A 27,457-nucleotide genomic window follows, 5' to 3' on the forward strand; every position below is an offset into this window, starting at 1 on the left:
TTTCCGCCCCCAGCCTCCCCCGGGAGCCCCGCAGCCCCCGCCCTACCCGCACCCTTATCTCCCCCTTCCCCCGACCCGGAGGTGCAGTCACACCGCCAGCCCGCTGGGGGGCGCCACTGCCCGCAACCGCCCTGCTGCCACTAGGCGGCGCTGTCCGGCGGGGTGGGAGGGGCCGCCCGGCGGCGGGAGGGCGCGCGCCCTTTGCCGTCACTTCGGGGGCGGGGCGCAGCGAGGGACTTCCGCTTCCGGGTGGCGGCGGCACGTCGTCGTAGGCGGCGGCGGCGGCGGCCGTGGCGGTCTGTGCTCGGCGGCACCATGAACCGGCCGAAGGCGGCCGCCGTGCGGCGGCCCAGCGCCGTGCCCAAGCCCTCCGGTGAGTCCTGGCGGGCTGCGGCCGCCTTGCCCGTGGAGGGGGACCGGGGCTGGGGCTGGGCGGGAGGGGACCTCCGCTGGCCGCGGACGGGCCGGTGCTGTCACGTCTGCCCCCGGTCACGTCTGCCCCCTGTCTCCTTGCAGCGCACCCGCCGCCCGGAGACTTCATCGCGCTGGGCTCCAAGGGGCAGAGCGGCGAGGGCAAAGCCGCCGTCACCCTGCTGAAGCCCGCGCCCCCCGGGCTGCCCTCCGAGCGCAAGCGGGACGCGGCCGCCGCCCTGGCGGGTCCGGCGGGGCTCACCGGCTTGACCAAGCGCCCCAAGCTCTCCTCCACGCCCCCCCTCAGCGCCCTGGGCCGCCTGGCAGAGGCGGCCGTGGCTGAGAAACGAGCCATTTCGCCCTCCATCAAGGAGCCGTCTGTCATCCCTATCGAAGGTGAGGCCTCCCGGTGCTTCTGCCCTGACCGGCGGGCGAGGACACAAACCTCAGTTTACCTTTTCTAGAGCTTCGGCCCAGGAGCCGGTCCTGAGGCACGCACCCACGTGCTGTCCTTAAGGTTTCCTGTGCTGGGCGTAGGGCTGAAGTCAGTTGTCTCCTCTGCAGTTGGTGTTGGGTTGTGTTTGTCCTGTTTGATAGCTGTTTAATAGCAGCATCTGAAAGACCCCCTGCGGAAGTCTTTTGAGTCTGAATTGTGGTATTTTATTCGTATATTTCTTGAACAGATCTGAACGCTGCCTGCTTTTTGAATTGTCGTTCTGTTTTCTGGTGTTTGATACGTTTGCAGAGAAGCAAGCTGAATAACAATCAAGGGGCATTGTCAGGTGTGAAACAGAGCTTTTGATAGCAGCTGGGTAGGGAAAAGCCATTGCAGGGGTTAAGGGTGAGCTGGTCCATGCCTTGCTTTCCTGGTGACTGGCCCTGCCAGCATCCTGGGGCAGGTTGTTTTGCATGAGGGTAAATACTGATGCCTGTGTGTTGATGATTGCAGTTGTCCCCACGGTGCTGCTGGATGAAATTGAGGCAGCAGAGGCAGAAGGCAATGATGACCGTATTGAGGGGGTGCTGTGTGGCGCTGTGAAGCAGCTGAAAATGAACAGAGCCAAACCTGATACCACACTCTACCTGAGCCTCATGTACCTGGCAAAAATCAAACCAAACATATTTGCCACTGAAGGGGTTATCGAGGTGAGTGCTGTGCTGCGTTGGGACTACTGGGCTTACTGATGTATCATTGCTGCCAGCTTGCGAGCATAGCTGCAGTTTCTCTTAGGGCAGAGCATAAGTCACATATCTTTGTAAATACTGTACCTCTGTGGCAAGCTACTGCAATTCGTGTTTCTTTTTCTAAAGCTTTTCTGTATGCTTTCTTGCTAGATGGCTTGCTTATTTTATTTTTTGTGGATGATATTGCAGGCATTGTGCAGCCTACTCCGAAGAGACGCCTCCATCAATTTCAAAGCCAAAGGGAATAGCCTCGTGTCTGTCTTGGCCTGCAACCTTCTCATGGCGGCTTACGAAGAGGATGAAAATTGGCCAGAGATATTTGTCAAGGTTGTTGAACTAAGGGTGCTCGTGCTGGACTGAGGCAGTGGTGGGCAGACTGGGTAAAACCAGCCAGGGGTGGGAAAAATGCATTTTGGGGTAGGATAGCAGCACAGGATTTATTCCCGCTTTCGGTGAAGGGGGGTATCCAGCAGCCTGTTGCCAAGCGTGGGGAATGCAGCTGGGGGAGGCAGAAGCTGGAGATAGGGCGCATGCTGTATTCACAAGGGAGAAAATCAGAAATTTTTTTTTTTTAAGGAAAATCTCCACTGGTTGTTGAAATGTTGCGGCCTCCTTTGCCTTTTGTTGCCTTATCTCTGCTCTTTTCCAAGATGCCTTTGACAATCTGTATTGATACAACTGTTCCAGAAAGTTCTTACTTTCCAGTTTGCCCGTAGGGATTAAAAGAGCCCATTAATTAAAAAAGGCTGATCTTTTAAAAGACCAGCTTCCATATTTTGGTGGTAGACGTTGTAAAATGTTTGCTAAAGCTAAATCAGCTTTGTTGCTTGAAAGGGTCGGTGCCCAGTAGAGCCTAGGATGCAATGGTGTGTTTGGTTTTTTTTTTTCTCTTACGTGACTTGCCTGCAGTCATCTGATGTGTTTTTCATCTGTGCAATGGTTATGCTAGTTTCCTACTTTGCAGCTATATATTGAAAATAAATAAAACCTGGGGAAGCTCACAAATACTGCTTTGATTAATCAGTTAAAAAAAAAAAAAGGCTTGAGCGTGGTTTGTGTTCTCTTGTACAGGTTTACATTGAGGATTCCCTTGGGGAGCGCATCTGGGTGGACAGCCCTCACTGCAAGACATTTGTGGATAACATCCAAACAGCTTTTAACACAAAGATGCCTCCTAAGAGCATGCTCTTGCATGGAGAAGTTGGACGTAGCGGAGGTGACCTTAGTGCTGGTAAGGAGATGTTTGGGAAGCAGGAACAAAGGGGTAGGGAGAGGATGGAGCCTGCTGAGCTTATTCACTGGTGAGAATAGTTACTGGGTGGAGTCACGTAGTCGAGACTTTGAGTTCAGGTATTGCTTTTCATCTGGGGATCTTTAATTTCTAGGGGACGTTTGAGGGCAGGCAGTGAAAGAGGCTTGGAGAATGTGCCTGTATGTGATACAGTGTGAGGAAGCAACTAGTTGTGACTTCCTGCAGTGTTGCTGAGGGGGATCCTTGAAAGAAGCTGAATGTGTAAGTGTGTGAGTGGGAGAACTCTAGAAAGGAGCTGTCTGATGAAGCATGCTGTGTGCTGCTTTCTCTTAGGGAGTAGCCCACACCCTTCCATGACAGAGGAGGAAGACAGCCAGAGCGAGCTGCTGATTGCAGAGGAGAAGATGAGCCCGGAGCAGGCGGGCCAGCTCATGCCCAGGTACAGTGCCTCTTCCTCTCCTGATGTAGCCATGTGGCAAATCTGCGTGCTCACCTGCTCCTGTAGTGCTGTGGCAGGGAGCTCCCTCTCTGCACTAGCTGTCCAGTGGCACTTGCTAGAGAATGTTGAGCACCAGATCAAACTGGTTCCAGGAGAAAAGAGTAGATTTTGTGTGTTTGTAATGTGTACCACAAATAAGAAATGTTGCTGATCTCTGGACACAGCGAAGTGTGACCATGCTGGCTTGTGTGAAAGTGAGTAAAATGCAGTTTGTGTGGCCCAGGTATGAAGACCTTGCAGAGAGTGTGGAGGAATATGTCCTAGACATGCTGCGGGACCAGCTCAACCGGCGCCAGCCAATGGACAATGTCTCCAGGAACCTCCTTCGACTGCTGACGGCAACCTGTGGCTACAAGGAGGTGCGGCAGATGGCTGTGCAGAGGCTAGAGATGTGGTTGCAGAATCCAAAGGTAAGGATAGAAGCTACTGGAGCACAACCCTTCTGGACCTGATCTGGAATCCAGCTGGGAGGGCTGTGTGCTGTACACCAGTTAAGTTTCTGATCTGTGATGGCAAGTGGCTGTAGCCTTTGTGCTCTTCCACTGCAGCTCACCAAGCCAGCTCAGGACTTGCTGATGTCAGTCTGCATGAACTGCAACACCCACAGCTCAGAGGACATGGAAGTTATCTCCAACCTGATCAAAATTCGTCTCAAGCCAAAAGTCCTTCTCAACCACTACATGCTGTGTGTCAGGTGAGTGAATGACCAGGGCCGTGAGGGGAAGAGAAGGAAGATGTGCCTAGGGCTTTGGTGCTCTCAGTATCTCTGCATAGTGGTTTTAAATACCAGCTTGGACCATGGAGCGTTCTGTGTGACACTTAAATGAATTAACTGGCCTGGAAGTCTTTCAGTAATCCTTTGATCTCACTGGACATACGTGGTGCTCCATCCTCTTCGCTTTTGTGTGCTAAATACTTTAAAGAGAAATCAAAACAGTGAGTCCAGCTGCCATGAAAAGTCAACTCTTGACACCTCTGGTCTTCCCTTGCAGGGAGCTACTGAATGCGCACAGGGATAACTTGGGCACCACAATTAAGTTTGTGATTTTCAATGAATTATCAAATGCAAGAAATCCCAACAACATGCAGATCCTGTATACTGTGCTTCAGCATAGCTCCGAGCAAGCTCCGAAGGTAGGTGTTAGTGTCTTGTATGACTGACAGTGATCCCAGAACCCGACCTGAGAGAGTAGTTCAATTAAGGCTCAAATGAAATCTTTTCAGACAACTGTGTGATCTGTATCACACTCTTTTGAAATTACATGATTGCACTTCTTAGAAAATGCCCATGCACATTTATTCTTAACTTCCACGTTCTGGGTGACCAACCTTGTGGGAATGAAGTTTCATGAGACAATTGTTACTATAGCCCCCTGGAGGCCTGAAAGACGGGTATACCACCGGCACTGTTTCCCTGTGTCTTTTCATTTTGTGGGTGCAGATACACTACAATGCACTGAAAGTTTTCTCTTTCTGTCTGGCCTCAGTACCTAGCAATGGTGTTCCAGGATCTTTTGACTACTAAGGACGATTACCTGCGGGCTTCACGGGCTCTGCTGCGAGAGATCATCAAACAGACAAAACATGAGATCAACTTCCAGGCCTTCTGTCTGGGTCTCATGCAGGAGCGGAAGGAGGCCCAGTATGCAGAAATGGAGTTTAAGGTACTACTTGCTTTGACTTTTGTGCTGCTGGATGTACCAGTGGTGTACTGGGTTCTTCTATGTCTGTTTTTTCATTCTTTCTTTTGCTCTTTATCTGAGTGCATGAGTATTGGTGTGTCTCATCTCATAGCAGTGCTCCCATATCCGATTTCCAAACATCCATGATCATCATTTTTGATGATGAAATACTTTTAATACTTTTCCAGAAGGCAGCTTTGGGTATTGCTGATTCAACTAACTTTTTTTAGTTTTTTGTTTTAAGGAGCGGTTTGTCATCCACATAACTGATTTGCTAGCTGTCTCCATGATGCTTGGCATTACAGCCCAGGTGAAGGAGGCTGGAATTGCTTGGGACAAAGGAGAGAAGAAGAGTAAGTGGAACAACCTAGGTTCCCTCTGAAGATGGGCAGATCGGTAGATATCTCCCCTTGGGGCTGGGGCAAACATTGCAGCTAGGGTTGGGAAGGTCTATAAGCCTCCAGTCTGAATAGAGACATGGGGGTGCTTGCTATCATCCTGAGACTGACAGAGCTGGGAGACATGGCATTTGCATGGCTGGGTGCCTCTTGTATCTATGGAAGCAGTGGATGAGAGGCTGGGGAAAGGAACTGTGTGTGTGGGGGGGGTGGGGCTGAAGCATGGAGGGGCAGCTGTAAGAATTTCCAAGTACCTAATGCTGAGAAGACAGGCCTTTGGGGTGGCACTGAAGTGACTGCCCAGGTGTTTTCTTCTCACAGTGCTAATTTGTCCATGCTGCACCATGGGGTTTTTGCATCAAAGCAAAGTATGTGTGCTGTCAGTGCCGGGATGCTCAGGGCTGTCCAGTATACCTCTCCCCAGTTCACTGTTGATGTTTCACAGTCCTGTCTGCTCTTGAAACAGCCCCCTCCCCTGCTTGGCTCCTGATGGGCCTCTTGATACATGTGTAGTTTGTAACCTGACTGTTTTTCAGACCTGGAAGTGCTGCGCTCTTTCCAGAACCAAATTGCTGCTATCCAACGTGATGCTGTCTGGTGGCTTCATACAGTTGTTCCATCTATCAGCAAGCTGGCTCCAAAGGACTATGTGCACTGGTAAGAGAGTCAGCCTGGTAACCTGCTGAGCACAGCCAGTCCCTTTCCCAACAGCGTATGATGTATTGATGAACATGTATGCCAGCATTTGGTTAGATTTCTCTCCCCTTATCAGACAAGGAGCATTTAGCAAGGTTCAGGCTGGGACAGCCTCCTTCTCAGGAATTGCTGCAGGTGCATCCTCTTACCAGAAATATATGATAATGGAAAATACTTCTGTCTGTAGTATTTGGGCCCACCCAACAGGGAATTTCCAGTTACCTGGTCAAGCATGATCCCTGTGGACCCCTTGTTCTTTTGCCTGATGTCCTTTTTCAGGCTGTATGGTTGAGGGCTCTATGGATAGCGCTGTCTTCTCTCAGGTGGTATCCTAATATCTGGTACAAGGTGTTACTAAGGCAGGTCAAGCCAGAATTAATAGCAAGCGAGATATGTTACTGAAAGAATAGAAGCCCAATGCCCATACTGCATAGTCCTCTCTGTTATGGTTCATGTTGTTACTTTTGCCGGACTAGCTTAGCTGAGGAGGCTCCTTCATGTGTAGGATGGGAGGCATTAGCAGGAGTTTGGGGAGACTGGATTGTTGAATGCGTTCTTAAGCTTCACACAGATGGTGTTTACTGTCCTCTGCACCTCTACAGCCTCCACAAGGTGCTCTTCACAGAACAGCCAGAGACCTACTACAAATGGGACAACTGGCCCCCTGAGAGTGACCGCAAGTGAGTATGTACCCCATCCATAGCTGGATACAGGCGTGGAGCTGCTGAGGAATGGAGCTGGAGGCAGAGGAATGGGTGTTTTCTGGTGTTCCTTATGTAGCTCTGTGTTGGAAAGGCTTGGAACTGTGCTTAGATTTTCTTCATCTGTTACATTGCCTTAAAATCAAGGGATGGTGCTCCATTTTCTATCTGTTCTTCCTTCATTCCTGTTCCCTGTGCCAAGCTGTTCTTACAATTACAGCACCAAGATACAGAAGGGCAGCCCTGCAGTGTGTGGTTTACTGGGGTAACACTAGGGAGCTCAGACTCAAGCAGGCTGAATTGCAGAGGTACAAGGCAATGAGAGCAATATTCCATAAAACAATTTCTTTCAGGTAGTTGCATTTGCAGCTGGAGAACAGGGAAGGGGTTGTAAATGAAGCTTTAATTTATCTTCTGCTCAGATGAATTGTGTGGTCTAGAGAGGGTTTCAGGAACCCCCGTGCCCCTGTCAAAAGAAGTGCGATTGATATCTCATGTCTCATGCAGCTTCTTCCTTCGCCTCTGCTCTGAGGTGCCCATCCTTGAAGACACACTGATGCGTATCCTTGTGATCGGTTTGTCGCGGGACCTTCCTCTTGGCCCCGCGGATGCCATGGAGCTCGCTGACCACTTGGTGAAGCGTGCTGCGGCTGTGCAAGCAGATGGTAAGACTGCACGAAGCTCCAGCCAGCAAGTGGTTCTTTCTGTCGACGTGTCTTATTGCAACCCAGGGCTGAGGTGGCTGCTACCATGTACTAAAGAGCCTTTCCATCACTTAAAAGCATGTTTTAGTCGTGATGGCTAAGCATTTGGCTCAAAGCCAGACACGTATTGCTGTTGCTTTCTCACTAGAGAAGCTTCTTATTTTCCCATACTGTTTCTCCCTGTTACTAATTTTCTGTCATGGAGTGTTTGGAAAATTATTGGTTGTGTTGAGGATGAATAACCACCCGAAGTTTTGAGTTAGCATTTTAAAATTCAATACTGTAAAATAGACATTTTTCGGCCATGCAAAAATGAAAGGGTTGGAAGTTAAAAGTAATTAACCCATATGTTGTATGCTCCTCCCAATTCCATTACTCAAACACTGTTACAGAATAGCAGTTACAAAAGCAGCCTTAACTCTTAGCCTTTTTATGAATTCATTCAGCGTTTGTCCAAATTCCTGCATCCTTGGAGAGTATGTCCATTCAACTGAGCTACATGTGTTTATATCAGAGTGGAAGGGTTGTCAAAGTTCCATTCTAAATCATCTTAGGTGCTCTTAATGCTGACTGGTTAATAGCAAAGTCTAATCCAGATCTGGTCAGTGCAAGTGGAAAGAGTTAAACTTTGCTGTTGAACGTCCTGTGAAACTGTGTCCAGCCTCTCTGTATAGCATTTTAAATGTACCATTTCAAATACTGGAAGACTCAGAGTGAAGTCAGTGAGTCTGAAAACTTGCAACAAAGTTGAAATGCATTTTTAGTTCCCCTGAGCAGATACACTCCTTCAGGTAAGCCGTGAATCTGAATTCTGATAGACTGGTATTGTATTGGATGCATTTGGGAAAAAAAATGCCCTTAAGAATTTAAACCAAATTGCAGCTGCAGAGCTTGATATCCTTAAGTATTGACTTACAGCTTTTTTTAAGTGTTGCTGCTTTGAGAGTGTTGTTGGGTTTTTGGTTCCTGTAATATCATGAAAAGAAGCCCACAATAACGTAGTTGTTTGAAGTAAAATTTTTCTTACAGTGTGATGCTTTTCTTGAAGGACTTTCAGCCAGGTAGACAGGTCAATAACTTGCTTAGTCTTTTCTTCCCCTTCTCTAGATGTCGAGGTCCTGAGGGTAGAAAGAATCCAGTTGATCGATGCAGTCTTAAATCTGTGCACTTACCACCATCCAGAGAATATCCAGCTACCCCCAGGGTAAGCTTATCACATAGACAATCTTCCTGTGATCTAGCTCATTTTCACCTTCTGACTAACAACCCTGGCTCACAGATTTTAAGATGCTTTTCTCTATTACGACTTGTCATAACAACATCATAAGGAAACCTTTCCCATGTCATGTTCAGGCAGGAATTTCTCTAGAGCAGTTAAGACCTGAGTCATGGAATGGACTTTCCTTTGCAAGCACTCTGGCCTTCTAGAACTTTTCAGCTGAACCCTGCTGTCCCTTCTCAGAGAGGACTTTTTGTTGCATTTTCTGAAAACTACTGAGCTGGTGTGGCTGAATCTAAACAGTGTGTGGTTAAGGAGAAAAGCAGTCTTGAGATGGGCTTATATCTTTTGATGGTTTTTGCAGGTACCAGCCTCCAAATCTAGCTATTTCTACCCTCTACTGGAAAGCCTGGCCTCTCCTGCTTGTCGTGGCTGCATTCAATCCTGAAAACATTGGTGAGTGTGGACATTTCTCAGGACACTAGTTCTGCTGCAAAAATTGGCCAAGGTGCTTTCTGCTGAAGTCTGGTTGCCCATACTCAAGGCATGTCCTGGGTTGGTGAGATAACCGCAGTTAATTGACTGCGTATTCCCTGTGTGTGCAAAAATACACAGTGTGGGAGCTTGGGCCAACATGTGGCTGGAATCACATTGTCTGTGCTCTTAAGTGTGGTGAGCTGTTCCAAAATGAGTTTGTTGTGTCTCCCCACTTCGGAGTGTGTTAGAATTTCTATAATACCCTCACTTTTTTCCCTGTGTTCCTGATTGCCCTTCTTTGCTGCAGGTCTGGCTGCATGGGAGGAGTACCCCTCTCTGAAGATGCTCATGGAAATGGTCATGACCAAGTTAGTATGTTTAAATCCCTATATAAATCAAATAGACCACTGTAAACACGTATTTCTGAATGAAATCTGTGCCACCTGGCTCCTTCCTTTTCAGTGGGCCTGGTGTGAAATAAGCTGGCTGGCAACATCACTGCAGTTTGAGTGGGAAAGGTGCCTTCCCTCAGCAGAAATGTTATAATTGGGAGAATAAAGTTGAGCAAAAGGGAGGGATGACTGATGTGCCTTGCTGAAAAGGTCTTAGTCTGCCTGGCCCTGTTAGGAAGCTGCCTTCATTTTTCTGTGTTGCCTAATGGAGATGAGATCTTGCAGAATTTGACTGTCATTTGTGAGTTTTGAATAGGCCAAGATAAACATTTTCTTTTTTTTTTTTAACTTATTTTCTCAGTAATTATTCCTATCCTCAATGTACCTTGACTGATGAGGAGACACGCACAGAGATGATTAATCGTGAACTTCAAATCTCCCAGAGGGAAAAACAGGAGATTCTTGCATTTGAGGGTCATCTGGCTGCTGCATCCACAAAACAAACAATTACAGAGAGCAGCAGCCTCTTGCTGTCACAGCTGACAAGTCTGGACCCTCAGTAAGTAGCCTTCTGCAGTCTGGTGCCATCATGAAATCCCAGTTAATGCTAGTCAGGGACCCCTACTGCTCATAGGGTGGTTGATGTGGGCAAGAAGAGCACTAAGATTTGGTGGCCCATGGGATAAGTGTCACATTTGGTCCTTGTCCTTGTGTTGCCACCTGCATGTGGCCCTCATGCACTGCTGAACTGACTGGTTCTTATCAACACCAGAGTGAAATAATGTCTTCCCGTGGATAACTTCCTGGTTGGTTTTTTTTTCTGGCAGGGGCCCTCCACGCAGACCTCCACCACATGTCCTGGAGCAGGTGAAAAGCCTGAACCAGTCACTTCGCTTGGGCCACCTCCTGTGTCGCAGTCGTCATCCAGACTTTCTTCTCAATATCATTCAAAGACAGGTGGGCTCCCTTGATGGCTTGGCTGTGTTGTGGTGTGATCTTTTGTCTCTAAAACTTGAGCAGAGTGAGGGTCAAAAGGAAGCTAAGTAAGATGCAGGGGAAGGTGCTTTACTGCTCAGGAGTTAAACGATCAGTGTGCTGCATCTACTGCTGATCCTGCATTGTTACTCTCCTGCTTCCTAGGCCTCATCGCAGTCAATGCCATGGCTGGCAGATCTGGTTCAGTCCAGCGAGGGCTCCTTGGATGTCCTACCTGTGCAGTGCCTTTGTGAGTTCCTGCTTCATGATGCTGCTGATGAGTCAACCTCAGGTGAAGAAGAAGAGGAGGGTGAGAGTAAGGACCAGCGTGCCAAGAAACGCCAGGTGAGTAGCAGTCTCTTGGGGATCACTTCTGTTATCTACTTTCTGTGCGCATCCCAGATTTGATTTCACTGGAAAGGCTGCCGTCTCGGTCCACAGAGACAACAGAAACAAAGGCAGTTGCTTGGACGGTTGCAAGACTTGCTGTTGGGTCCCAAAGCAGATGAACAGACAACCTGCGAGGTGCTTGACTATTTCCTGCGACGCCTGAGTTCCTCCCAGGTGGCCTCGCGGGTCCTGGCCATGAAGGTGAGCAAAATGAAAATCTTCTTGACTAAGGTTTGTCAGAAGCTGAGGGCAGTCTTAGATTCCAATGATTCCCAGAGCCAGCACAGTGAAATTGCTTGGTGTCATCTTTCTTCAGTAACTTGCCTCAGTCTCCAAACCCTGTCAAATGCACTTCTGCTCCCTGCTGCTCTGAATCCACCTTTGTTCTACAGCCAAGTAGTACTTAAGAGGAGCTGGATTTTGCTATGTTTCCTGTGAAGTTCAGGTGTAGACTCAGCAGATCATGTGCTATATGGAGTAATTGGCAGCAGCTGTTCTCTGTGGGGAATGTAAACGAGCGAGTGTCTGGTGTTCTAGAGCATAGTCAAGGCAAGCAGAATTGCAGAGACCTCAAAAAAATAATGCTTAGAGAAGACTGAAATGCCAAACAGGGTAGTTGTCAAGCAAATAAATTATATGAGATATGAAACCTGTTGTGTGCTGCATTTGGGTCATTCCATGCTTTTAGAAGCTTGTTTCTGTTACATTCACTAGTATGAAACTAGTGGTCCAGCTGTGGCTTCAAACGCAACAGCTGTGTCCATGTGACTTCTGCAGGGCCTGTCCTTGGTGCTGTCAGAAGGGGGACTGCGTGATGGAGAGGAAAAAGATCACCCCATGGAAGAAGACTCTGGCGATTCTGAACTGCTGCAGGGATATCAGTGGCTGCTGAGAGACCTCCCGAGGCTGCCACTGTTTGACAGTGTTAGAGCAACAACAGCTCTTGCCTTGCAACAGGTGGGTGTTAGTAGGGGTAGGCGACCGGCTTATTCTTTGTGCTACTCGTGCTAAAATGAATCTGAGCAAACTGTGTGTGGGCACGATATCGACATGTTTGTATGCTTGCAGAAGAATTCTTCTTACGCTCGTCCTTGTTTTCGTGAAGTCCAGATTTCTAACAAGGAATCCTCATTCTAGGCCATCCACATGGAGACAGATCCCCAGACCATCAGTGCCTACCTGGTGTACCTCTCCCAGCACGCCCCAGTGGAGGAGCAGGGACAGCACAATGACCTCGCTCTGGTGAGAGACCAGGTTGCCAGGGCAGAGGGATTGCATGGGGGAGACCTGGCATGTCTCAGGACCGTGGTAGGCATGTGACTTGTTGTGCCAGCAGGATGAGTGATTTGGGAGCACATGAATCTGATAATTGCGTGTTTGTGTTTCTGTGTATGTGTTGGAAGGCAACCTGTGTCTGGTTTCATATCATGAAATGATAATCGGAGCAATAACCTCCAGTCCAGTAGTAAGCAGGTGCTAAACCTGCACTCACATGTATCTGGGGAGGTCAGGAACCTTAGCGGTGGGATATTCACTCTCCTATAACCCAGACTGGATTTCTCATTTTTTAAATACTTTTTAAAAAAAGTTTTTGGTGATTTTTTTTTTTTTTTAAGCAATGATTATTTTTTTAATTGTTCTATCTCTGGGTACTTATTTTTTTTTATTGCTTTTAAGTCTCATGTGCTCTTTCTACCTCCGCAGATCTGTTTAGTTACGTGGAGAAGGTTAAATGATAAGTCAGTAGATTTGTTTCTTCAGAGAAATGCAGATTTTTACTAGGTAAATGCTCACTTTGTAGTGGGAAGCATCAGAATGCAGCTGTGCTACAGCTGGGGACTCTGTAAGGTATCACACGTTGCATGCAAAGCATTGGTGTTTTCCCCATTGTGACAGTTCTACTCTTGACCTACACATTAATTTCCAGAGTGGTGTTAACTGGGCTGATGATGGAAACTGGAGAAGGTGATGCAATGAAAGAGGAGGACTTGGCTTGTTGTTCAGTTAAGACCTCACAGATCTTTTCCCCTTGCAGGATGTAGCCAGACTCATAGTGGAGCGCTCTACTATTATGTCTCACCTCTTCTCCAAGCTGTCGTACTGTGCTGAATCAGATGCAGTGCTTGTTGCTCTTCTCTCCATCTTTTCTCGCTACATCAAGCGTATGCGCCAGAGTAAGGAGGGCGAGGAGGTGTACAGCTGGGTGAGTGCCTCCCTGATTTTCTTAAGTGGGAAAAAAACCTGGACAAGTTAACAAAAGAGAAGCCCTTTGTGGGTTACTGAGTATATATAAACCACATCTGGTTCAAGCATTCCCTGATCTGAAAACAATTGGATGTTGGCATAATTTCAGAGCCAAGTATATGTGGACATAAAAAGCTTTTTTAACTCTTCCTTGAGTGTCTGTTGTGGCCACTGTTGGAGATATTGGGCTAGGTGGAAATTTGGTCTGACTAAACTTGTCCATTCTCATGTTCTCCTTCCATCTGTATCTCACAAATCTCATTCTCCTTTCTCTCCTGACCTTTGTTCATCCCGTTTTTTCTGCCTTTTTCCAGTCAGAGTCCCAGGATCAGGTGTTCCTTCGTTGGACTAGTGGGGAAACAGCCACTATGCACATCCTTGTGGTTCATGCGATGGTTATTCTCCTGACACTAGGGCCACCTCAAGGTTAGTGAAGTGTGCTCAGATTTATTCAAGGGATCATGGACAATACAGAGAGCCTTTCTTTTGTCTGCCATCTCCTGACAGGTCAGGGTGTTGTTAATCCTTCTGTGCACAGGCTTGTCCCTTGCAGTACTTGTTTGTAGCTGTAGGATCTATCAGAATATTGCTGCACAGAGTGAGGATTTGCAGACTTATTTTTTGCCTTCTGCAGACAGCAGGAAATATTGAAATGATGGTATGTCCCTCCCTGCTAAACAAGGACTTGGAGACTTACTGTGGTGCAAGAGGTGGGCACTCAGATACGTAGTTCACATTTCCACTTGATAGTGTTTATCCCCAAGTTGTTTCTGACTGTTGAACAACAAAGTGTTCTGGTGTATTAATTTGTATAGAGAAGGGCAGGGTGTTCTAGATGTGTATGAACAGTGGGAGATAATTTTGTATCCACTCTTAAGCAGGGGACGGTGATTTTTATACCCTACTGGATATATGGTTCCCAGAGAAAAAGCCCCTTCCTACTGCTTTTCTGGTTGATACCTCGGAGGAGGCTCTGCTGCTCCCTGACTGGCTAAAGCTGCGTATGATCCGCTCTGAGGTCCCGCGTCTTGTGGATGCAGGTGAGCCTGTAAGATGTTTGTCAGTGCTTCAGACCTTCCTGAAAGGAAAGGGAGAGACTTCCCTGCTCCAGCTCTCTGTGTGCCCAGCCGTTCTACTTGGATGCCTTTGGGTGGCGCCGTCAGTCACTATAGACGCTGCAGCTGAGCAGGGAGCCTGGATTTAGAAAGGAGTGTGTCTCTGGATTTTGTGACAGTCGCAGTCTAAACATATGATCAGTTCTTTACTATGTCCCTTAGGGCTGTCAAACATAGACAGAATATGAGCTGGTTCTGGGCAGGGAGTGTTATGGGATGCCCCAGGGTGATTCCTTACTCTGTCACGATGTGTAGTTCATGTACGGTTTGAGAACAAATACAGCCTTGCTAGCCATCAGGCCCCACAGCATTAAGAGCAGAACTTGGTGAAAGCTGAGACTGGAGAGGTCGGTGCCTTTGGACGGGCTCCTTACTGCAGGATGGAAGGCAGTTCCCCCCACTCTGATCCAGGTGCTGCGTCTTGCTGGCTTTCACATGTAGTCACTATTACTTTCAAAGTAGAGCAGTGAGTCTGTATGGATATTGGACTTCCTGTATTTTAAAGGAAGCGGGGGACTCTGAATTGGAGTCCCATCTTCATTACAACAATTCAGATGGAACTAAGCTATGCAGTCACCAGGCAGCAGGCACAGTAGAGCTTCCATGGGGCATGCCGTGCTTGCAGTGTGGAAAGCAATGCCTGAAGGTTGTAAGCTATACCTGTAGTTATTTTTGTCCTTGCACAGCTTGTCGGTGCTGTTTTTCGTCTTGGTATTCAGAGTGTTCATCCCTTTCTTACTAATTAAATGACAGCTGTCTATAGCCAGTGATTGAATTATTCAATAATTCCTGCCTGCAGCTATCAACAGATAGGGTGGAAGTTATTTTTTAATATGAATGATTTGGTTACTGAGGTTTTGATCAAATTAAACAGAAGATCAAATTAGCCAGTGAGTGAATTAACTGGAAGATGCAATAAGGAGGCAATGATTTGCAGAGGAGAGAAAGCATAGTAGGCAGCTGTCGGACTTCTGGCTTTAGGCTCTCTGCAGCCCTGTCATTAGCATGTCACTGTGGTCCAGCCAAAACTACAAAGATCAGGTAATAAAGGTGACCCTCTGTGGGCAATTCAGAAGTCTGAGACTCAGTGTTTGTGTATTTCAGCCCTGCAGGACCTGGAGCCGCAGCAGCTGCTTCTCTTTGTTCAGTCCTTTGGAATCCCAGTGTCCAGCATGAGCAAACTTCTGCAGTACCTGGATCAGGCAGTATCTCACGACCCACAGACGCTGGAGCAGAACATCATGGACAAGAGTAAGAGCTTTATATGAGACTGACTAGGCATCTTGCTCTTCCTTGAACAGTTTTCACAAGTGTCTCCTGTGACTTCTTTGGAAAAATCCAAACTAGTTCAGCAAACCCTGTGCACAGGCTGCTTTGGCAGCCTTTTGCCACTGTGGACACCTCCTTAGAGCTTGTCTGGGTGGCCCTTGGCTGTATTTCCTGACATAGAGAAGGATTTTGTGAATTGGATTGCACAGTCTAAAAAGGTAATTTGGAGGCTACCTTGTAAAAGAAATAAGGCTTAAAAGCAGTGTGCTTATGAAGTCCATAAGAACAGCAAATTCTCTTCACTGTGGGAGCTGTACAAACAGCAACCAGTTCTGTCCTGCTTTGCTAAAGAGGGCAAGATGATGACATATTCATATTTTTTCCTTTTCAGACTACATGGCTCACCTTGTGGAGGTTCAGCATGAGAGAGGAGCAACAGGAGGCCAGACATTCCACTCCCTGCTCACTGCCTCCTTACCAGCCCGCCGAGGTATTGCCTGGGATAGCCTAAGCTTCCAAATCTGAGTCATGTTCCAGACTTCCTTCCTCTGTTGCTGTTGAGAGGAACAGGAAGAGCTGTCTTCAGAGTGGGTTATGTTGCAATGTATCAATAAGCTACAGTTAGACACCAGGCCCTGCTAGAGTTTTTCACTCCTGGAAAAGGGAGAAATTCCAATTTTTTGAGTTTTCTACAATGAGTTGTTCTGAGTGATTTGGAAAAATAGGTCTTGCTCAGCCTCGAGAGAAAAGCTACTGAATTCCTTAGTAGTTAGAGACTGTAAAGCTGAAAGTGATCTAGTATGAGGGCTCCAGATGCTAGCTACTGTAATGGTATCTTCCTTTCTTGTCTTTTATTCCTCTCACAGACAGTGCTGAGACTGGAAGGTCAAAATCTAGTCCGGAGAACTCCCAAGGTCAGAACCGGATCCGGGCCTTAAGCCAGGTCCGGGTTCTGGGCCCAGAAGATGATCTGGCAGGCATCTTTCTGCAGGTACTGGTATAACCTCTAGCTGATCAGCTGCTTCCCTGCAGCACCTCCAAAAAATCCATATAAGATACTTGCATCTTCTGACCCCTTCCTCCTACAGTGTTTGCAGGCAATAGGTATGAAAGCTGCACATGCAATGAGACTGTGCCATTGCATCCTGGTGGAATTAATGCTGGAAGGATTTGTAGTTTGTACATGGTTGTAGTTTGAACATGATGTGGCATTTGATCGTGCCTAATACTCGGTGCCTACTAGCGTGTTACTGTCTCTGCACCTTGTTTGTTCTGTGTATAGTGCCTTTCCTCTCAGCAGTGGATGGAGGATTTGTGAAATGCTTGCAGGACCTTGGCAGCAAAGCTGTGTGCAAACAGCATTTGTAGTCTGGCTTGTCTGCTCGCAGAGCCTCCCTCTCAGTTGCCTGCAGAAGGAGCCTGCTGGGAATTCATTGGCTGAGTTGGTTGACTGTATCTAGGTAGTATGGTGATTCCACCACAGTATTGGTGGCGATAGTCATGTTGGGGTTGTGTAGATGCTGCTTATGTTCCTGTACCAGGCACTAAAATACTGAAAAGGCTGTGTCAGATGGTTCCAGTTGTAACCCACAGTCAGTGTAATTGTACAAGGTAAATCAGTCCTCTGCCTCAGGATGTTTATGGTATAGCAGGTTCTTTCATTTCCTCTCATAAACTTATTCCCTCTTGTATCCTACCAGCTTTTCCCACTAAATCCAGACCCACGATGGCAGAATTCAAATCTGCGCCCGCTTGCCCTGGCGTTACAGCAGGCCCTGGGCCAGGAACTGGCTCGCATCCACCAAGGGAACACACAAGTGACGGGGATCACAGCCCGACTTCTCCAGGCGGTAGCTGCACTGATGAACTCGCCACACAGCGGTGCGTTGGTGATGGCAATGCATTGTAACCACTTCATCTCCTGCCCGCTGATGCGCCAGTTGTACCAGTATCAGGTGAGTGGTGTACGGTGAGAATCTCTGTGGCATTTAACAAAGAGCAGTGAGGAGGAAACAGGCTGCAGTGCATCTGCTCTGTTGCGTGCATGCCCTCTACCTGTGTAGTGCTGATCATGACACGGAGAGACTCAGGTTGCCTGGACATGGGCATTTGGGTGCGGGCTGGCCACGTTAGCCTAGCACTGCTGAGGGTTGGGGCTTACATACGGGGTTGGGTGTACCTTACCTCGTCTGGTTACTGTGCAGCACTGTGGATTTGTGGCTGTGGGTCTCTGTTGGTTTTGGTATTTCTAGTCTGCACTTTTTGTAGCGTGGACATGTCTTGCAAGCCAAGGCGTTTGCAGACAACTTGAGAGCTGAAGTTTGTAATTCCTTAAGGTAGCCTTCAGAGCAGGCTGAGATTTATCCGATGAAATATCTCATTCCTTTCATCATGATGAAAGAAGCCACAAAGTTCCCTTAGTTATGCTGGAAGAGGTACTGTGTGTGTGACAGTCTTCTGCCTTGCATTTGTACACTAGAAGCCTTCTAGTGAGCTAGTCCAACAGAGTAGATGTGCTGTATGTTTTGGCAGTATGTGCCACTGGTTGCATCTTTCCTGCTGTCTTTGTTGTATTCTTGGAAGTGTGTGTAAGCAAGTCTCTTTTGCTGCACTCCCCAGCGCTGCATGCCACAAGACACTACGTTCTCTTCGCTCTTCTTCAAAGTTCTCATGCAGATGCTGCAGTGGTTGGAGAACCCTGCAGTGGAAGATGGTCCTCTGCGTGCCCAGCTGAAGGCCTTTGCTGTGCAGTACTCCTCAAGGCACAGGATCAGTGATGGTACGGGCATTGTGCAGCTTATGGGACTCAGAGTAGATGAAGTGGGACAAGAAAGGGACAGAAACAACTGTACCTAGAGCAGAAGGTGTGGTGGGCTGCCTTTTAGAGAGGTATGCTTAGGATAAGCAAAGAGAGGTTGGTACTGTGCTGTATAAACTCCATGAGGATGCAAACAAGTGACTTAACTCTGGGAGTTTGCAGTAGACACCTGGTAGCATCTCAACAAGCACAGCAGATCTTTCACAGAAAACCTTCAGTTGCTCAGGCCAGGAATTCTGTGCTAGCTGCAGTCCTGAAAGACGAGTGTGCAAGAAATGCCTCTGAAACAAGGTCATATTGTGACTTGTAGTGTTGTTTATCATCCACTATCTGTTAGGAGTCCATAACCAAGAGCTTAGGTATGGAAATGGGTTTGTGGTTATGGTTTTCTCTTCCACATCTCTGTAACATGCAGAAGAGCTGTCGAGGAGTTTGGTGGGAGCAAAATGGCAGCAGAATGCAGCATGTTTATATGTTTGAGTAGTTGTGCCCTAGAGCCACGTGGGGCATCTATAGAAGGGAAGCCTGATGTGGGAGCTGGCTTGGCCCTGTGATGCCAGTGCTGTAATTTCTTTGCAGTTCGAGGTGGTTTCTTGCACCTCACAGAAGCTCTGACTTTCCGCCGTGACCCTGACTTGATCAGCTCCACGGTACGTGCCATCATTGCAACCCTGAAATCAGGAGAGAAGTGTAATGTGGAGCCGGAGCTCATCAGCAAAGGTATGGCTGTCCTTCTGCTCTCCTTCCCTCTTGCAGCAGCAGGTTGAACTTCCAGCCCAGCAAGGGAGTGCCTACTGTGCAAGCTGTAGGAAGCTGCCTTCTGCCTGGATCAGAACATGTGAACTGATCTAAACTTGGTCCTATCTTGTTTACCTCCTTCCCCTGCACTGGTATGTGGGTTTATAAATGGTCATCTGGGGCTGGGGTTAAGCTTCTCGGCAAACCATTGGTTTCTGCTAAGAGAAACAGGAGCCTACTATCCCAGCTAAAAATGGCATCTGTCTGCCTTACTGAGCCAGGCTCTCAGGAATGCTGGACTCGTTGCCTTCATGATACTCTTACAAGGTTGCATAGCTTTCACCACATCCTGAAGTTAATGAGTGATGTCTTTCTCCCTCTGCTAGTCCTTCAAGGTCTGATTGAAACTCACTCTCCGTACTTGGAGGAACTCCTGACTGTCCTCTTCTCAGCTACTGTTGAGACCACTGCCAGGTTTCCTGCCATGAAACCAATTGCAGTGGTGAGCTCCTTGTTGCTCCAGGACAGAGAAGAAACACCAGTTAAGAAGGAACTGGACAGCTGCAGGTGAGCCTAGGCAATGATGGGAATTCACTGGTAGGTCTGGGTTCATGACGCCACTGCTGATACTGGCTTTGTTTTCTCCTCAGTACTGAAGCAGCTTGGCTAGGGCCCTCCTCTGGCCTTCTTAATGACTGGCTGGAGATGCTGGACCCAGAGGTGATCAGCAGCTGCCCTGATCTCCAGCAGAAGCTGCTCTTCTCCTGGAACAAAGTAAGAGTGGTTGGGCAGAGGGACTACTGTGTTGAAACCATTTTTCTGGGGTACTGACCTACACCTGGAAACAGGGCAAGGGGGAGTTCTATGTTCTGTCACATGTTGCTATAACCAGTTCCAAAGCAGTACAGGCAGGAGGGAGGTTCTGGTACATCCTTCTCAGTGCAAGGCTTATGTTTCATCTTGCCTTTGTATTTTTTTCACCTGTATTCTTTTCAGAACTTTGAAGTGCATTACAGGCACAACATAGTCCTGTAACAGCCCAGCCAGCTGTGTTTTCAGTGGTATTTTTGCGGACAGATAAATAGCTTGCCTATAAACACTACTAAGCTAAGACTAAAACTGAATTTCACGGCTGATGCCATGTTCTGTTAGGAAGTACTGCAGTTCAAACCTTAAATCCACGCCTTGTCATCTGTGCTGTCTGCCTGCCTGGATTGTCATCCTTCTGTAATATACGTAGTATCTCCTACATCCACCTCGCAGCAAGGATCTGTTTATTACATCTCTTCCTTGGTTGGTCCTTTCAGGCAGGGTCTCAGGTGCCCTCCTTCCGCCCATATCTCTTGGCTCTTCTGACTCACCAGTCCAGCTGGACCACGCTGCACCAGTGCATCAGGCTTCTGCTTTGCAGAAACCGGGAGCAAAGGTGAGTCTTGTTTTTCAGACCTAGCGAGGAGTTTTGAGTTGGGAGACTCGTTGTGTCTGAGAGGGAATAAACAGAAGCCAAGAACAAGAGCTGCTGTGTTCCATGGTTTGTCTGCCAGGAGGTGTAACCCAGCCAAAAACAGGCTTTGTGAGAAGGATGCTGATTTCAGTCATGCTGATTTGTGTACCTTGATATAAATATTACCTGCTGTTTGATTGAAGCAGCTCATAAAGATTTGGCTGTGTTTTAAAAAGGAAGTTATAATCATTGGGTGATCCATCTAGCATTGCCCTTGTTAATAATCTTTATGAATGTGGGATTTACAAGATGGCTTGGATAGCGAACTGACAGCAGTCTCTGTACCTGGGCAGGCTCTGCTGGATCTTTCTGCTGTACTAAACTCCATTACTAGTCTTGCTGTGACCCCCTTCCTGGCATCAGGCTCCCAGTTCTGATCTCTGGAGCAGCCCTAGCTCTCAGCTTCTGCACATTGCTCTCAAATACTGAAGTGCTGCTGTAGTAGTATCTTGCTTAAACTTGTTAGGCTTATGGACCAGGAAACGCTGGTCACACCTAACAGTAGTAATTCAGGACATGACTAAACTAGCAATATTTTAAAGCTGGTAGTATTTCACTTTACTTATTATTATTACTACGCATCTCTTGCAGACTAACATTTAATGAATTCCTGCAGTCCAGGATAACAGCCAGGGTGGGGTGTTCAGTACTCAGGGACAGTAAATTCACTGGCTTGATGGACCAGTTGTTCGTGTTGATGACCAACTTCTGGCCTTGTGGTGCAAGACTATGTGTAGCTGCCACATGCTTGCTGAATGCCATTTGTTCAGTTCCATACCCTGTGCTGTGCTTATTGCAACAAATATTTAGTCATAATCTGGGAACAGAACCAAACCCCTTCTCGGGACTTAATGGATCCTATTTTTACATTTGCAGATGTTTCTTTCTTCACAGTACTCATGATGTTTAGAGACACTACCATGCATTTGTGTGCTGCCTGAGGGCTTTGTTGAGTCTTAATTGCAAATCTGTCTTCCTTTGTCTTCTGACAGGTTTGACCCAACTGCATCCTTGGATTTTTTGTGGGCCTGTATTCACATTCCTCGGATCTGGCAGGGAAGGGACCAAAGAACTCCTCAGGTAATTGTTCAGTTCTTCCAAGATTCCTGTCTGGATGGAGTGAGAGGCAATGCTTTCATGATGCCTGATTTTTCCCATGGCCAAGAGGTGGCTGGAGTAATACAAGTGCAGCATGCCAAATTTGCGGCCTGTACCTCAGCTGGTTACTTAGTTGCTCTGCTATGTTACATATCACAGTAGCAGCGTTGAGTCCAAAAAGCTGATACGAACAGACTTACGTTTGCCAACTAGGCATTTCCTCTGCAGCAATTGCCACAATATCTGTTACGCATCTAGGCAGAAGGCTACAGTGGTGAGCAAGCTAAAACACAGTGTGGCATAATTCTGATTTTATAAAGAAGATGGGGTTGCACCTCTTCTCCACAAAATAATTTCTTTGGTTTGGAGACTGAATTATGGTTTCTGACCCATCAGCCATGCCAGGTGGAAGTAAATGAGTTCAGAAGTAAAAAAGGGATAAAGAGATTTCATGTGGGGCTGTGGTGCATGCTTTCAGATTCCTAGATATGGGGCAGTTGTTTAGTTCTAAGAGATGTTCCATTCCAGTCAGGGAAAGCATGACTATAAGGAATTAAGGATGTAGGGATTTGGTGTGGATTCGTTTTGGGTGTTTTCTTGCATTGCAGAAGCGCCGTGAGGAATTCGTGCTCCACCTAAAGGCATCAGAATTAATCAGCATGGTGGAACTGATCCTGGCCGAAGCAGAAACCAGATACCAGAACACTGAGGAGGCCTCCTGCACACTCATCCAGTCTCGACTGCCTTTGTTGCTCAGTTGTTCTCATGGGGACCTTGAGAGCATCAAAAAAGTAACGGAGTATCTGACCAGCTGCATCCAGCAGTGGGGAAGCAGGTGGGGTTGCAAATGGGGAGCACTGTCTACTGTAATTGTGGTTACTGGGGCACGGGCAGGCAGGTAATGATGAGACTTGCCAGCATGTCTTCATTAAGAATGTTGTGTTCCAGAGCCCCTATGAAAAGTGCTGTCCTCCCAGAAGTTTGGGGGAATAGTAAGTCCTTTGAAGTGGTACTTGGACCAGGAAGGTGGCTTTAAAAGTGAAGTTTAAGGGCCCTCTTGCTTTTAGGACTTAGAATGAAATGCTTGCCATGCATTAATTTATTTTTTTTTTCTCTCAGGCAGTGGTTATTTTTAGTTACTAGTTCCTCACATGGGACTTCTTGTCTACTCATCCCTTGAATCACTCTGCTCATAATGCATCCTGGTTCTGACCATTACGGTAACTCTCAAAGCTGAATGGAGACCAGATCGTTTCCTAACAGCGATGTTAGCACTGTGGGAAGAACAGGAAGATGATGTATTTGTGGCAATGAAACAAACTGACCTAATTCTAACCGCACTTACGGCGGTGTTAGAAAAGATACTGAGTAATCTCAGTTGCTATTGCGTTGTACTGCCTGCCAGTACAGACTATGCCAGGGATCTATAGCAGGCAGGTGTGCAGAGAACAGGCTGGCTAGTCTTGGTAGTTGTGCTTCTGACTACTCTTCCAGTTGGGATGGGAACGACCACAAGTACCATGTGTGGGAACTCTTCACTGGACATGCCAGCGGAACTTTCTTGTCCTGTGCCCCTTTGTAACTGCAGATTTCTAACTCCAAATGGCTTGATGATGGATCCCCATAGACTGTGAATTATATGAGTGGTTCAAAAGAAGCAAAGTCTGAGAAAAACACTAATTGGGATTGGCGGTGGCTGCTTTAACATGGTCTCTTTGCCATATGCAGGACTGCTGTTGCAAATCTGATGGGTCTGGGATGTTTCCTAGTTGAACTAATGTAGGAACCAGTGGCTGACCTTTGCCTTTTTCCTTCAGCTCTGTGGGAAAATGCTGCCAGGACCTTCTGCTTCAGTTATACCTGCAACTACCTGAGCTCCTTGTGCCTATGCCTGAGATGCTTCTCACCAGTGAAGGAGCCAGAGACAGTAGCACTTGCAAGGTAGAGTTGGAGGCATAGGAAGGCCTCCTTCCCATTGTGTCTCCAAAGTGAATGCTACCTTGATGCCCAATCTAAAAGGAGAGGACTGGCAAAAGCTTCCTAGGTCACTTTGGTTTCTTTACCTAGCTCTTCTGTTGCCCCTTCCTTGCCTGCAGTCTTCAGAGAGTTCAGGTGTAGTTTATTTTGCAGTATCCTTCTGTAAAATAGTGTAAGCTCCACAAGCTTGTGTGCCAAAGGCTTCTGTGAAGCACAAGCGTGCAGGCATCTGATCCTATTTTGATGTCTGTGGGGACTGTGGACTTCAGATCCTGTGCCAGCTGGAATGTTGCATCTGCTTGCAGATTCTACCTGAAAATCATTTGTTAACCCACTCTATAGCTGGAAAGTAATTGGGAAACACTGCTGAAGAGCCAGGGGGCTTGATTGTGCTTTAAATTTCTTAACTGTTTACTCATTACTTTTCTTGTAGCTTGATGCCCTGGTTCACAGATTCATTAACCTCCTCGCAGACACCAGTGACTCCAAATCATCAGAAAGCCGCGTGTGGGATGCCAATATGGCCTGCAGGAAGCTAGCTGTGGCTCATCCCATCCTACTTCTTAGGTACCACTCTCTCCTTTAACCCTCTGCACATCTGGAGTTCATCAAAAAGCATTCACCCTTGTCCCAGAAGGGGAACAAACTGGCATCAATCACGATGATTGTGACGGAATCCACGTTTATGTACAAAAGTCAAGAGAAAAGGCAGCAAAGTCGTATCTCTTATAATGAGGCAGCACCTCTTTTGGCTCCATGTCTGTCTGGCAACAGTCCTCTTGGAACTGGAGACTAGAGAACAGAACATAGGGAAAATGGGGCTTGCTGATTCTATGGCTACAGATCCCAGAACCCTGGGAAGAGGATAAGGAATGCTTCCTTCTAGGAACCGAGTTGTAACAATATATAACTCTGCCTAGAAAGAAGCTAGATCTGGATTTTCTTCTGTTCGGTGTTTCAGGCACTTGCCAATGATTGCAGCACTGCTGCACGGCCGTGTTCACCTCAATTTCCAGGAGTTCAGGCAGCAGAACCACTTGACCTTCTTCATCCACGTCCTGGGGATCCTGGAGCTGCTCCAGCCGCAGGTCTTCCAGAGCGAGCACCAGGTGGCACTCTGGGACTGTCTCCTGTCCTTCATCCGGCTGCTGCTGGTAGGAAAGTCCCCGCTCCCCCTCCCTGCGTGGGCTGCCAGCCACTAGAGGGAGAAGCTCATGTAAGACAGGGCCAGCCCAGCTCTCTCCCATTTGAAGGGAAAACCTTCATATACCTAAGAACAGAAAAGCGTATCGAGTACCTTGGAGAACTTAAAGAGGAGGCAGGAGATCAAGAAGCTACTCCCTGGTACCTAGAGATGCAGGATGGGCAGTGCATCACTGCTTTTTTTTTTTTTTTTAACTCTTATTTTCTCGATCCTTTCTCAGAACTACAGAAAATCCTCGCGGCACCTGGCTGCCTTCATCAGCAAATTTGTCCAGTTTATCCATAAGTACATCACGTGCAATGCCCAGGCAGCTGTCTCCTTCTTGCAGAAGCACTCGGATCCACTCCAGTAAGCTTCCTTACTCTTGTTAGCCGTAGCTCATGGAGAGCTTGCACAGTCAGGCTGCCATGAGCTAATCAGAAATCAGTATGAATATGTGACAAAATAATAGCTATTAATATGGCACTTTTTCACCCTTAGCTCCCTTAAGTCTCTGTTGAGATGAGCAGCGTATCCTTTATTATAGGTGAAAACTTAACCTAAGGAAGTGAGATCATTATTTCAATTCGCATGATGGCCTAAACATTCTGTTGAGGCATTGTAGTATCCTGCAGCCATTTCCAGAGGGCCAGCAGGAGGCTCAGCTTTTCCCTGAGCGGTGGCTGCAGGGTCCCACCTGCAGATATGGGGAAAATGCATTTCAGTTCCAGTTATGATGAAAGCGAATCCTGTTTCTGCTTCTGAGAAGCTATATGGTTTAGTGTACATATACATGCTGTTATTTGTCCTCATATCCTTATTGCTACTGAAAGCTAAACATGCCATTTCTTCCCCCAGTGACCTGTCATCAGATAACAGTGACCTAGCAATGCTGAAGTCCCTCCTGGCTGGGCTGAGTCTACCTAGTAAGAGCGGTATCTTGGACAGGGGCCCTGATGAAGAGAAGGGTGGTGAGTCCAGTGTGGGGGAAGTTATTCCAGCTGGTGAACCTGCAGTATGTTTTGGAGCACACATGCTTTTATCAGCTGTATGCTGTGCTCATTCTTCTTGTAACATCCCAGTGAAAGGGTATTTAGAGTGGAGAATGGCACTTGTATGCTCAGCAGTTTGGAACCAGTATCTGGGATGGGTTAATTTGTTTTCCTGTCAGCGGTATCACTACTGGAGCAGAAGAACAGCTCTTAACAAGGGCAAGTTTCATTGTTGTGGATTTTCCCTTCCTCAGCCACACTTAAGAATTTGACCTGTCAGGAGACCCTAAGGGTACATCCACTTCTCCACTGTTTACAACTTGCATGGGAAAATTATTTGGTATTAAAACAGCTCAGGAAGGTTCCTTCTCTTCACATCAGCTGAGGTGGTACCAGAAGGTGCAGTGAGGCTAGAGATGTTGAGGGCCAGGAATTGTATTGCAGTGTTGCTGGTCAGCTTGTGATACACCACTACACTGGTGGGGATACTGGGTCTGTCTCCCTGTTAAAATTACAGAGACTGTCAGGAGTGACCTGTTCTCTCTCTTTCTCTTCCCCCCTTCTCTCCCCCTGCCATCCCCCAAGATGAAGCAGCAGCTGGCTCTTTCCCCCTTGTCAGCGTGTCTCTCTTCACTCCTCTCACGCCAGCTGAAATGGCCCCGTATATGAAGAGGCTCTCCAGAGGCCAAACCGTTGAGGGTAAGTGAGGACCTGCAGAGCTGTACAAAGATGCAAGGCAAATGCAGTCACACGCCAGCCCTGTTACTTCTGTCAGCTACATGCTACTTTCCAGTTTCAGTCTTGTGTTTGGAAGTCTCAGCCAGTTAGGATGTGGTTTTGTTCTGAACTTGTCCATAACCTATGGTTCTGTGACAGAGGCTTCCTGTGACGTTGTTATCACTTAGCTCAGTGTTGCTGCAGTTGCCTCTGCTTTGAGGCTCTTCAGGGATCTTGTAAGCGCTCTGGAAGATAGTGTGAGTAATTCGAGGAGTGCTGCAGTTCAGCTGAGCCAGGTCTGGAGTGCTGATAGGAATGCCATTTTTTTAATGATCTAAAAATTCCAAACTGATGGGAAGCAGGATTCTGTTAGAAAACCCCAAATAGCCTTCATGGAAGAAAATAATGTTAACCTGGCATAACAACATGCCGCTTCTCCAAAGGTCTGAAATCATAGCTGTCCAGCGTTCAGATCTAAGTGCTGTTGGGGTGACAGTTTTCCTCCCACAGTAGAAATAGGGGGAAGAAATCCTGCCTCGACACAAAAAGCCTCTTTTAAAAACAGTGAAGATCTTTCACATACAGAAGAATTCTGTGAAGTGTTCTGGAATTGAAACCTCCCAGCCCACCCCACTCCTTCCCCTTCCTATGGCATGACAGTGCTGGTGACCTCTGCCCGGGCAGGTTGGGATGTACTGATCTGGCATGTGGCCTACCTGTTCTCATCCTTTTTGAAGAACTGTCTTTATTACGCTAGCTCTGTGTGCAGGTGGGAAAACTTGGCTGCTTGGGAGATTGGATTTTAAAGGAAAAAGAAAAAG

At 47.4% G+C, this 27,457-nt stretch overlaps 1 protein-coding gene across 3 annotated transcripts in view; it reads left to right on the top strand.

Moving 5' to 3' along the window:
* Positions 1-210: 210 nt before the first annotated feature.
* INTS1 (integrator complex subunit 1) overlaps positions 211-27,457 on the top strand; it is a 29,259-nt gene continuing 2,012 nt past the window's right edge. The window contains exons 1-43 of one of the 3 annotated variants that reach the window (XM_055709320.1): positions 211-373; positions 517-807; positions 1,361-1,557; positions 1,786-1,923; positions 2,668-2,827; positions 3,182-3,287; positions 3,571-3,757; positions 3,896-4,041; positions 4,340-4,481; positions 4,835-5,011; positions 5,274-5,382; positions 5,964-6,084; positions 6,726-6,803; positions 7,332-7,489; positions 8,636-8,732; positions 9,112-9,203; positions 9,532-9,592; positions 9,978-10,175; positions 10,444-10,573; positions 10,757-10,936; positions 11,033-11,182; positions 11,759-11,938; positions 12,119-12,223; positions 13,017-13,184; positions 13,540-13,651; positions 14,104-14,265; positions 15,445-15,591; positions 16,001-16,099; positions 16,476-16,600; positions 17,310-17,564; positions 18,229-18,388; positions 19,007-19,147; positions 19,552-19,732; positions 19,816-19,939; positions 20,473-20,591; positions 21,662-21,749; positions 22,376-22,602; positions 23,585-23,708; positions 24,178-24,311; positions 24,706-24,898; positions 25,169-25,296; positions 25,786-25,898; positions 26,505-26,618. In XM_055709320.1, the coding sequence (XP_055565295.1) occupies positions 316-373; positions 517-807; positions 1,361-1,557; positions 1,786-1,923; positions 2,668-2,827; positions 3,182-3,287; positions 3,571-3,757; positions 3,896-4,041; positions 4,340-4,481; positions 4,835-5,011; positions 5,274-5,382; positions 5,964-6,084; positions 6,726-6,803; positions 7,332-7,489; positions 8,636-8,732; positions 9,112-9,203; positions 9,532-9,592; positions 9,978-10,175; positions 10,444-10,573; positions 10,757-10,936; positions 11,033-11,182; positions 11,759-11,938; positions 12,119-12,223; positions 13,017-13,184; positions 13,540-13,651; positions 14,104-14,265; positions 15,445-15,591; positions 16,001-16,099; positions 16,476-16,600; positions 17,310-17,564; positions 18,229-18,388; positions 19,007-19,147; positions 19,552-19,732; positions 19,816-19,939; positions 20,473-20,591; positions 21,662-21,749; positions 22,376-22,602; positions 23,585-23,708; positions 24,178-24,311; positions 24,706-24,898; positions 25,169-25,296; positions 25,786-25,898; positions 26,505-26,618 (6,175 nt within the window). In that variant the 5' untranslated portion in view covers positions 211-315. The remainder of the gene's footprint in view (positions 374-516; positions 808-1,360; positions 1,558-1,785; positions 1,924-2,667; positions 2,828-3,181; positions 3,288-3,570; positions 3,758-3,895; positions 4,042-4,339; positions 4,482-4,834; positions 5,012-5,273; positions 5,383-5,963; positions 6,085-6,725; positions 6,804-7,331; positions 7,490-8,635; positions 8,733-9,111; positions 9,204-9,531; positions 9,593-9,977; positions 10,176-10,443; positions 10,574-10,756; positions 10,937-11,032; positions 11,183-11,758; positions 11,939-12,118; positions 12,224-13,016; positions 13,185-13,539; positions 13,652-14,103; positions 14,266-15,444; positions 15,592-16,000; positions 16,100-16,475; positions 16,601-17,309; positions 17,565-18,228; positions 18,389-19,006; positions 19,148-19,551; positions 19,733-19,815; positions 19,940-20,472; positions 20,592-21,661; positions 21,750-22,375; positions 22,603-23,584; positions 23,709-24,177; positions 24,312-24,705; positions 24,899-25,168; positions 25,297-25,785; positions 25,899-26,504; positions 26,619-27,457) is intronic. The other 2 variants (XM_055709323.1, XM_055709321.1) reach the window with 2 other exon arrangements.

Source organism: Falco cherrug, chromosome 4 (genome assembly GCF_023634085.1).
Source record: "Falco cherrug isolate bFalChe1 chromosome 4, bFalChe1.pri, whole genome shotgun sequence".
In the NCBI taxonomy this organism is placed as follows: Eukaryota; Metazoa; Chordata; class Aves; order Falconiformes; family Falconidae; genus Falco; species Falco cherrug.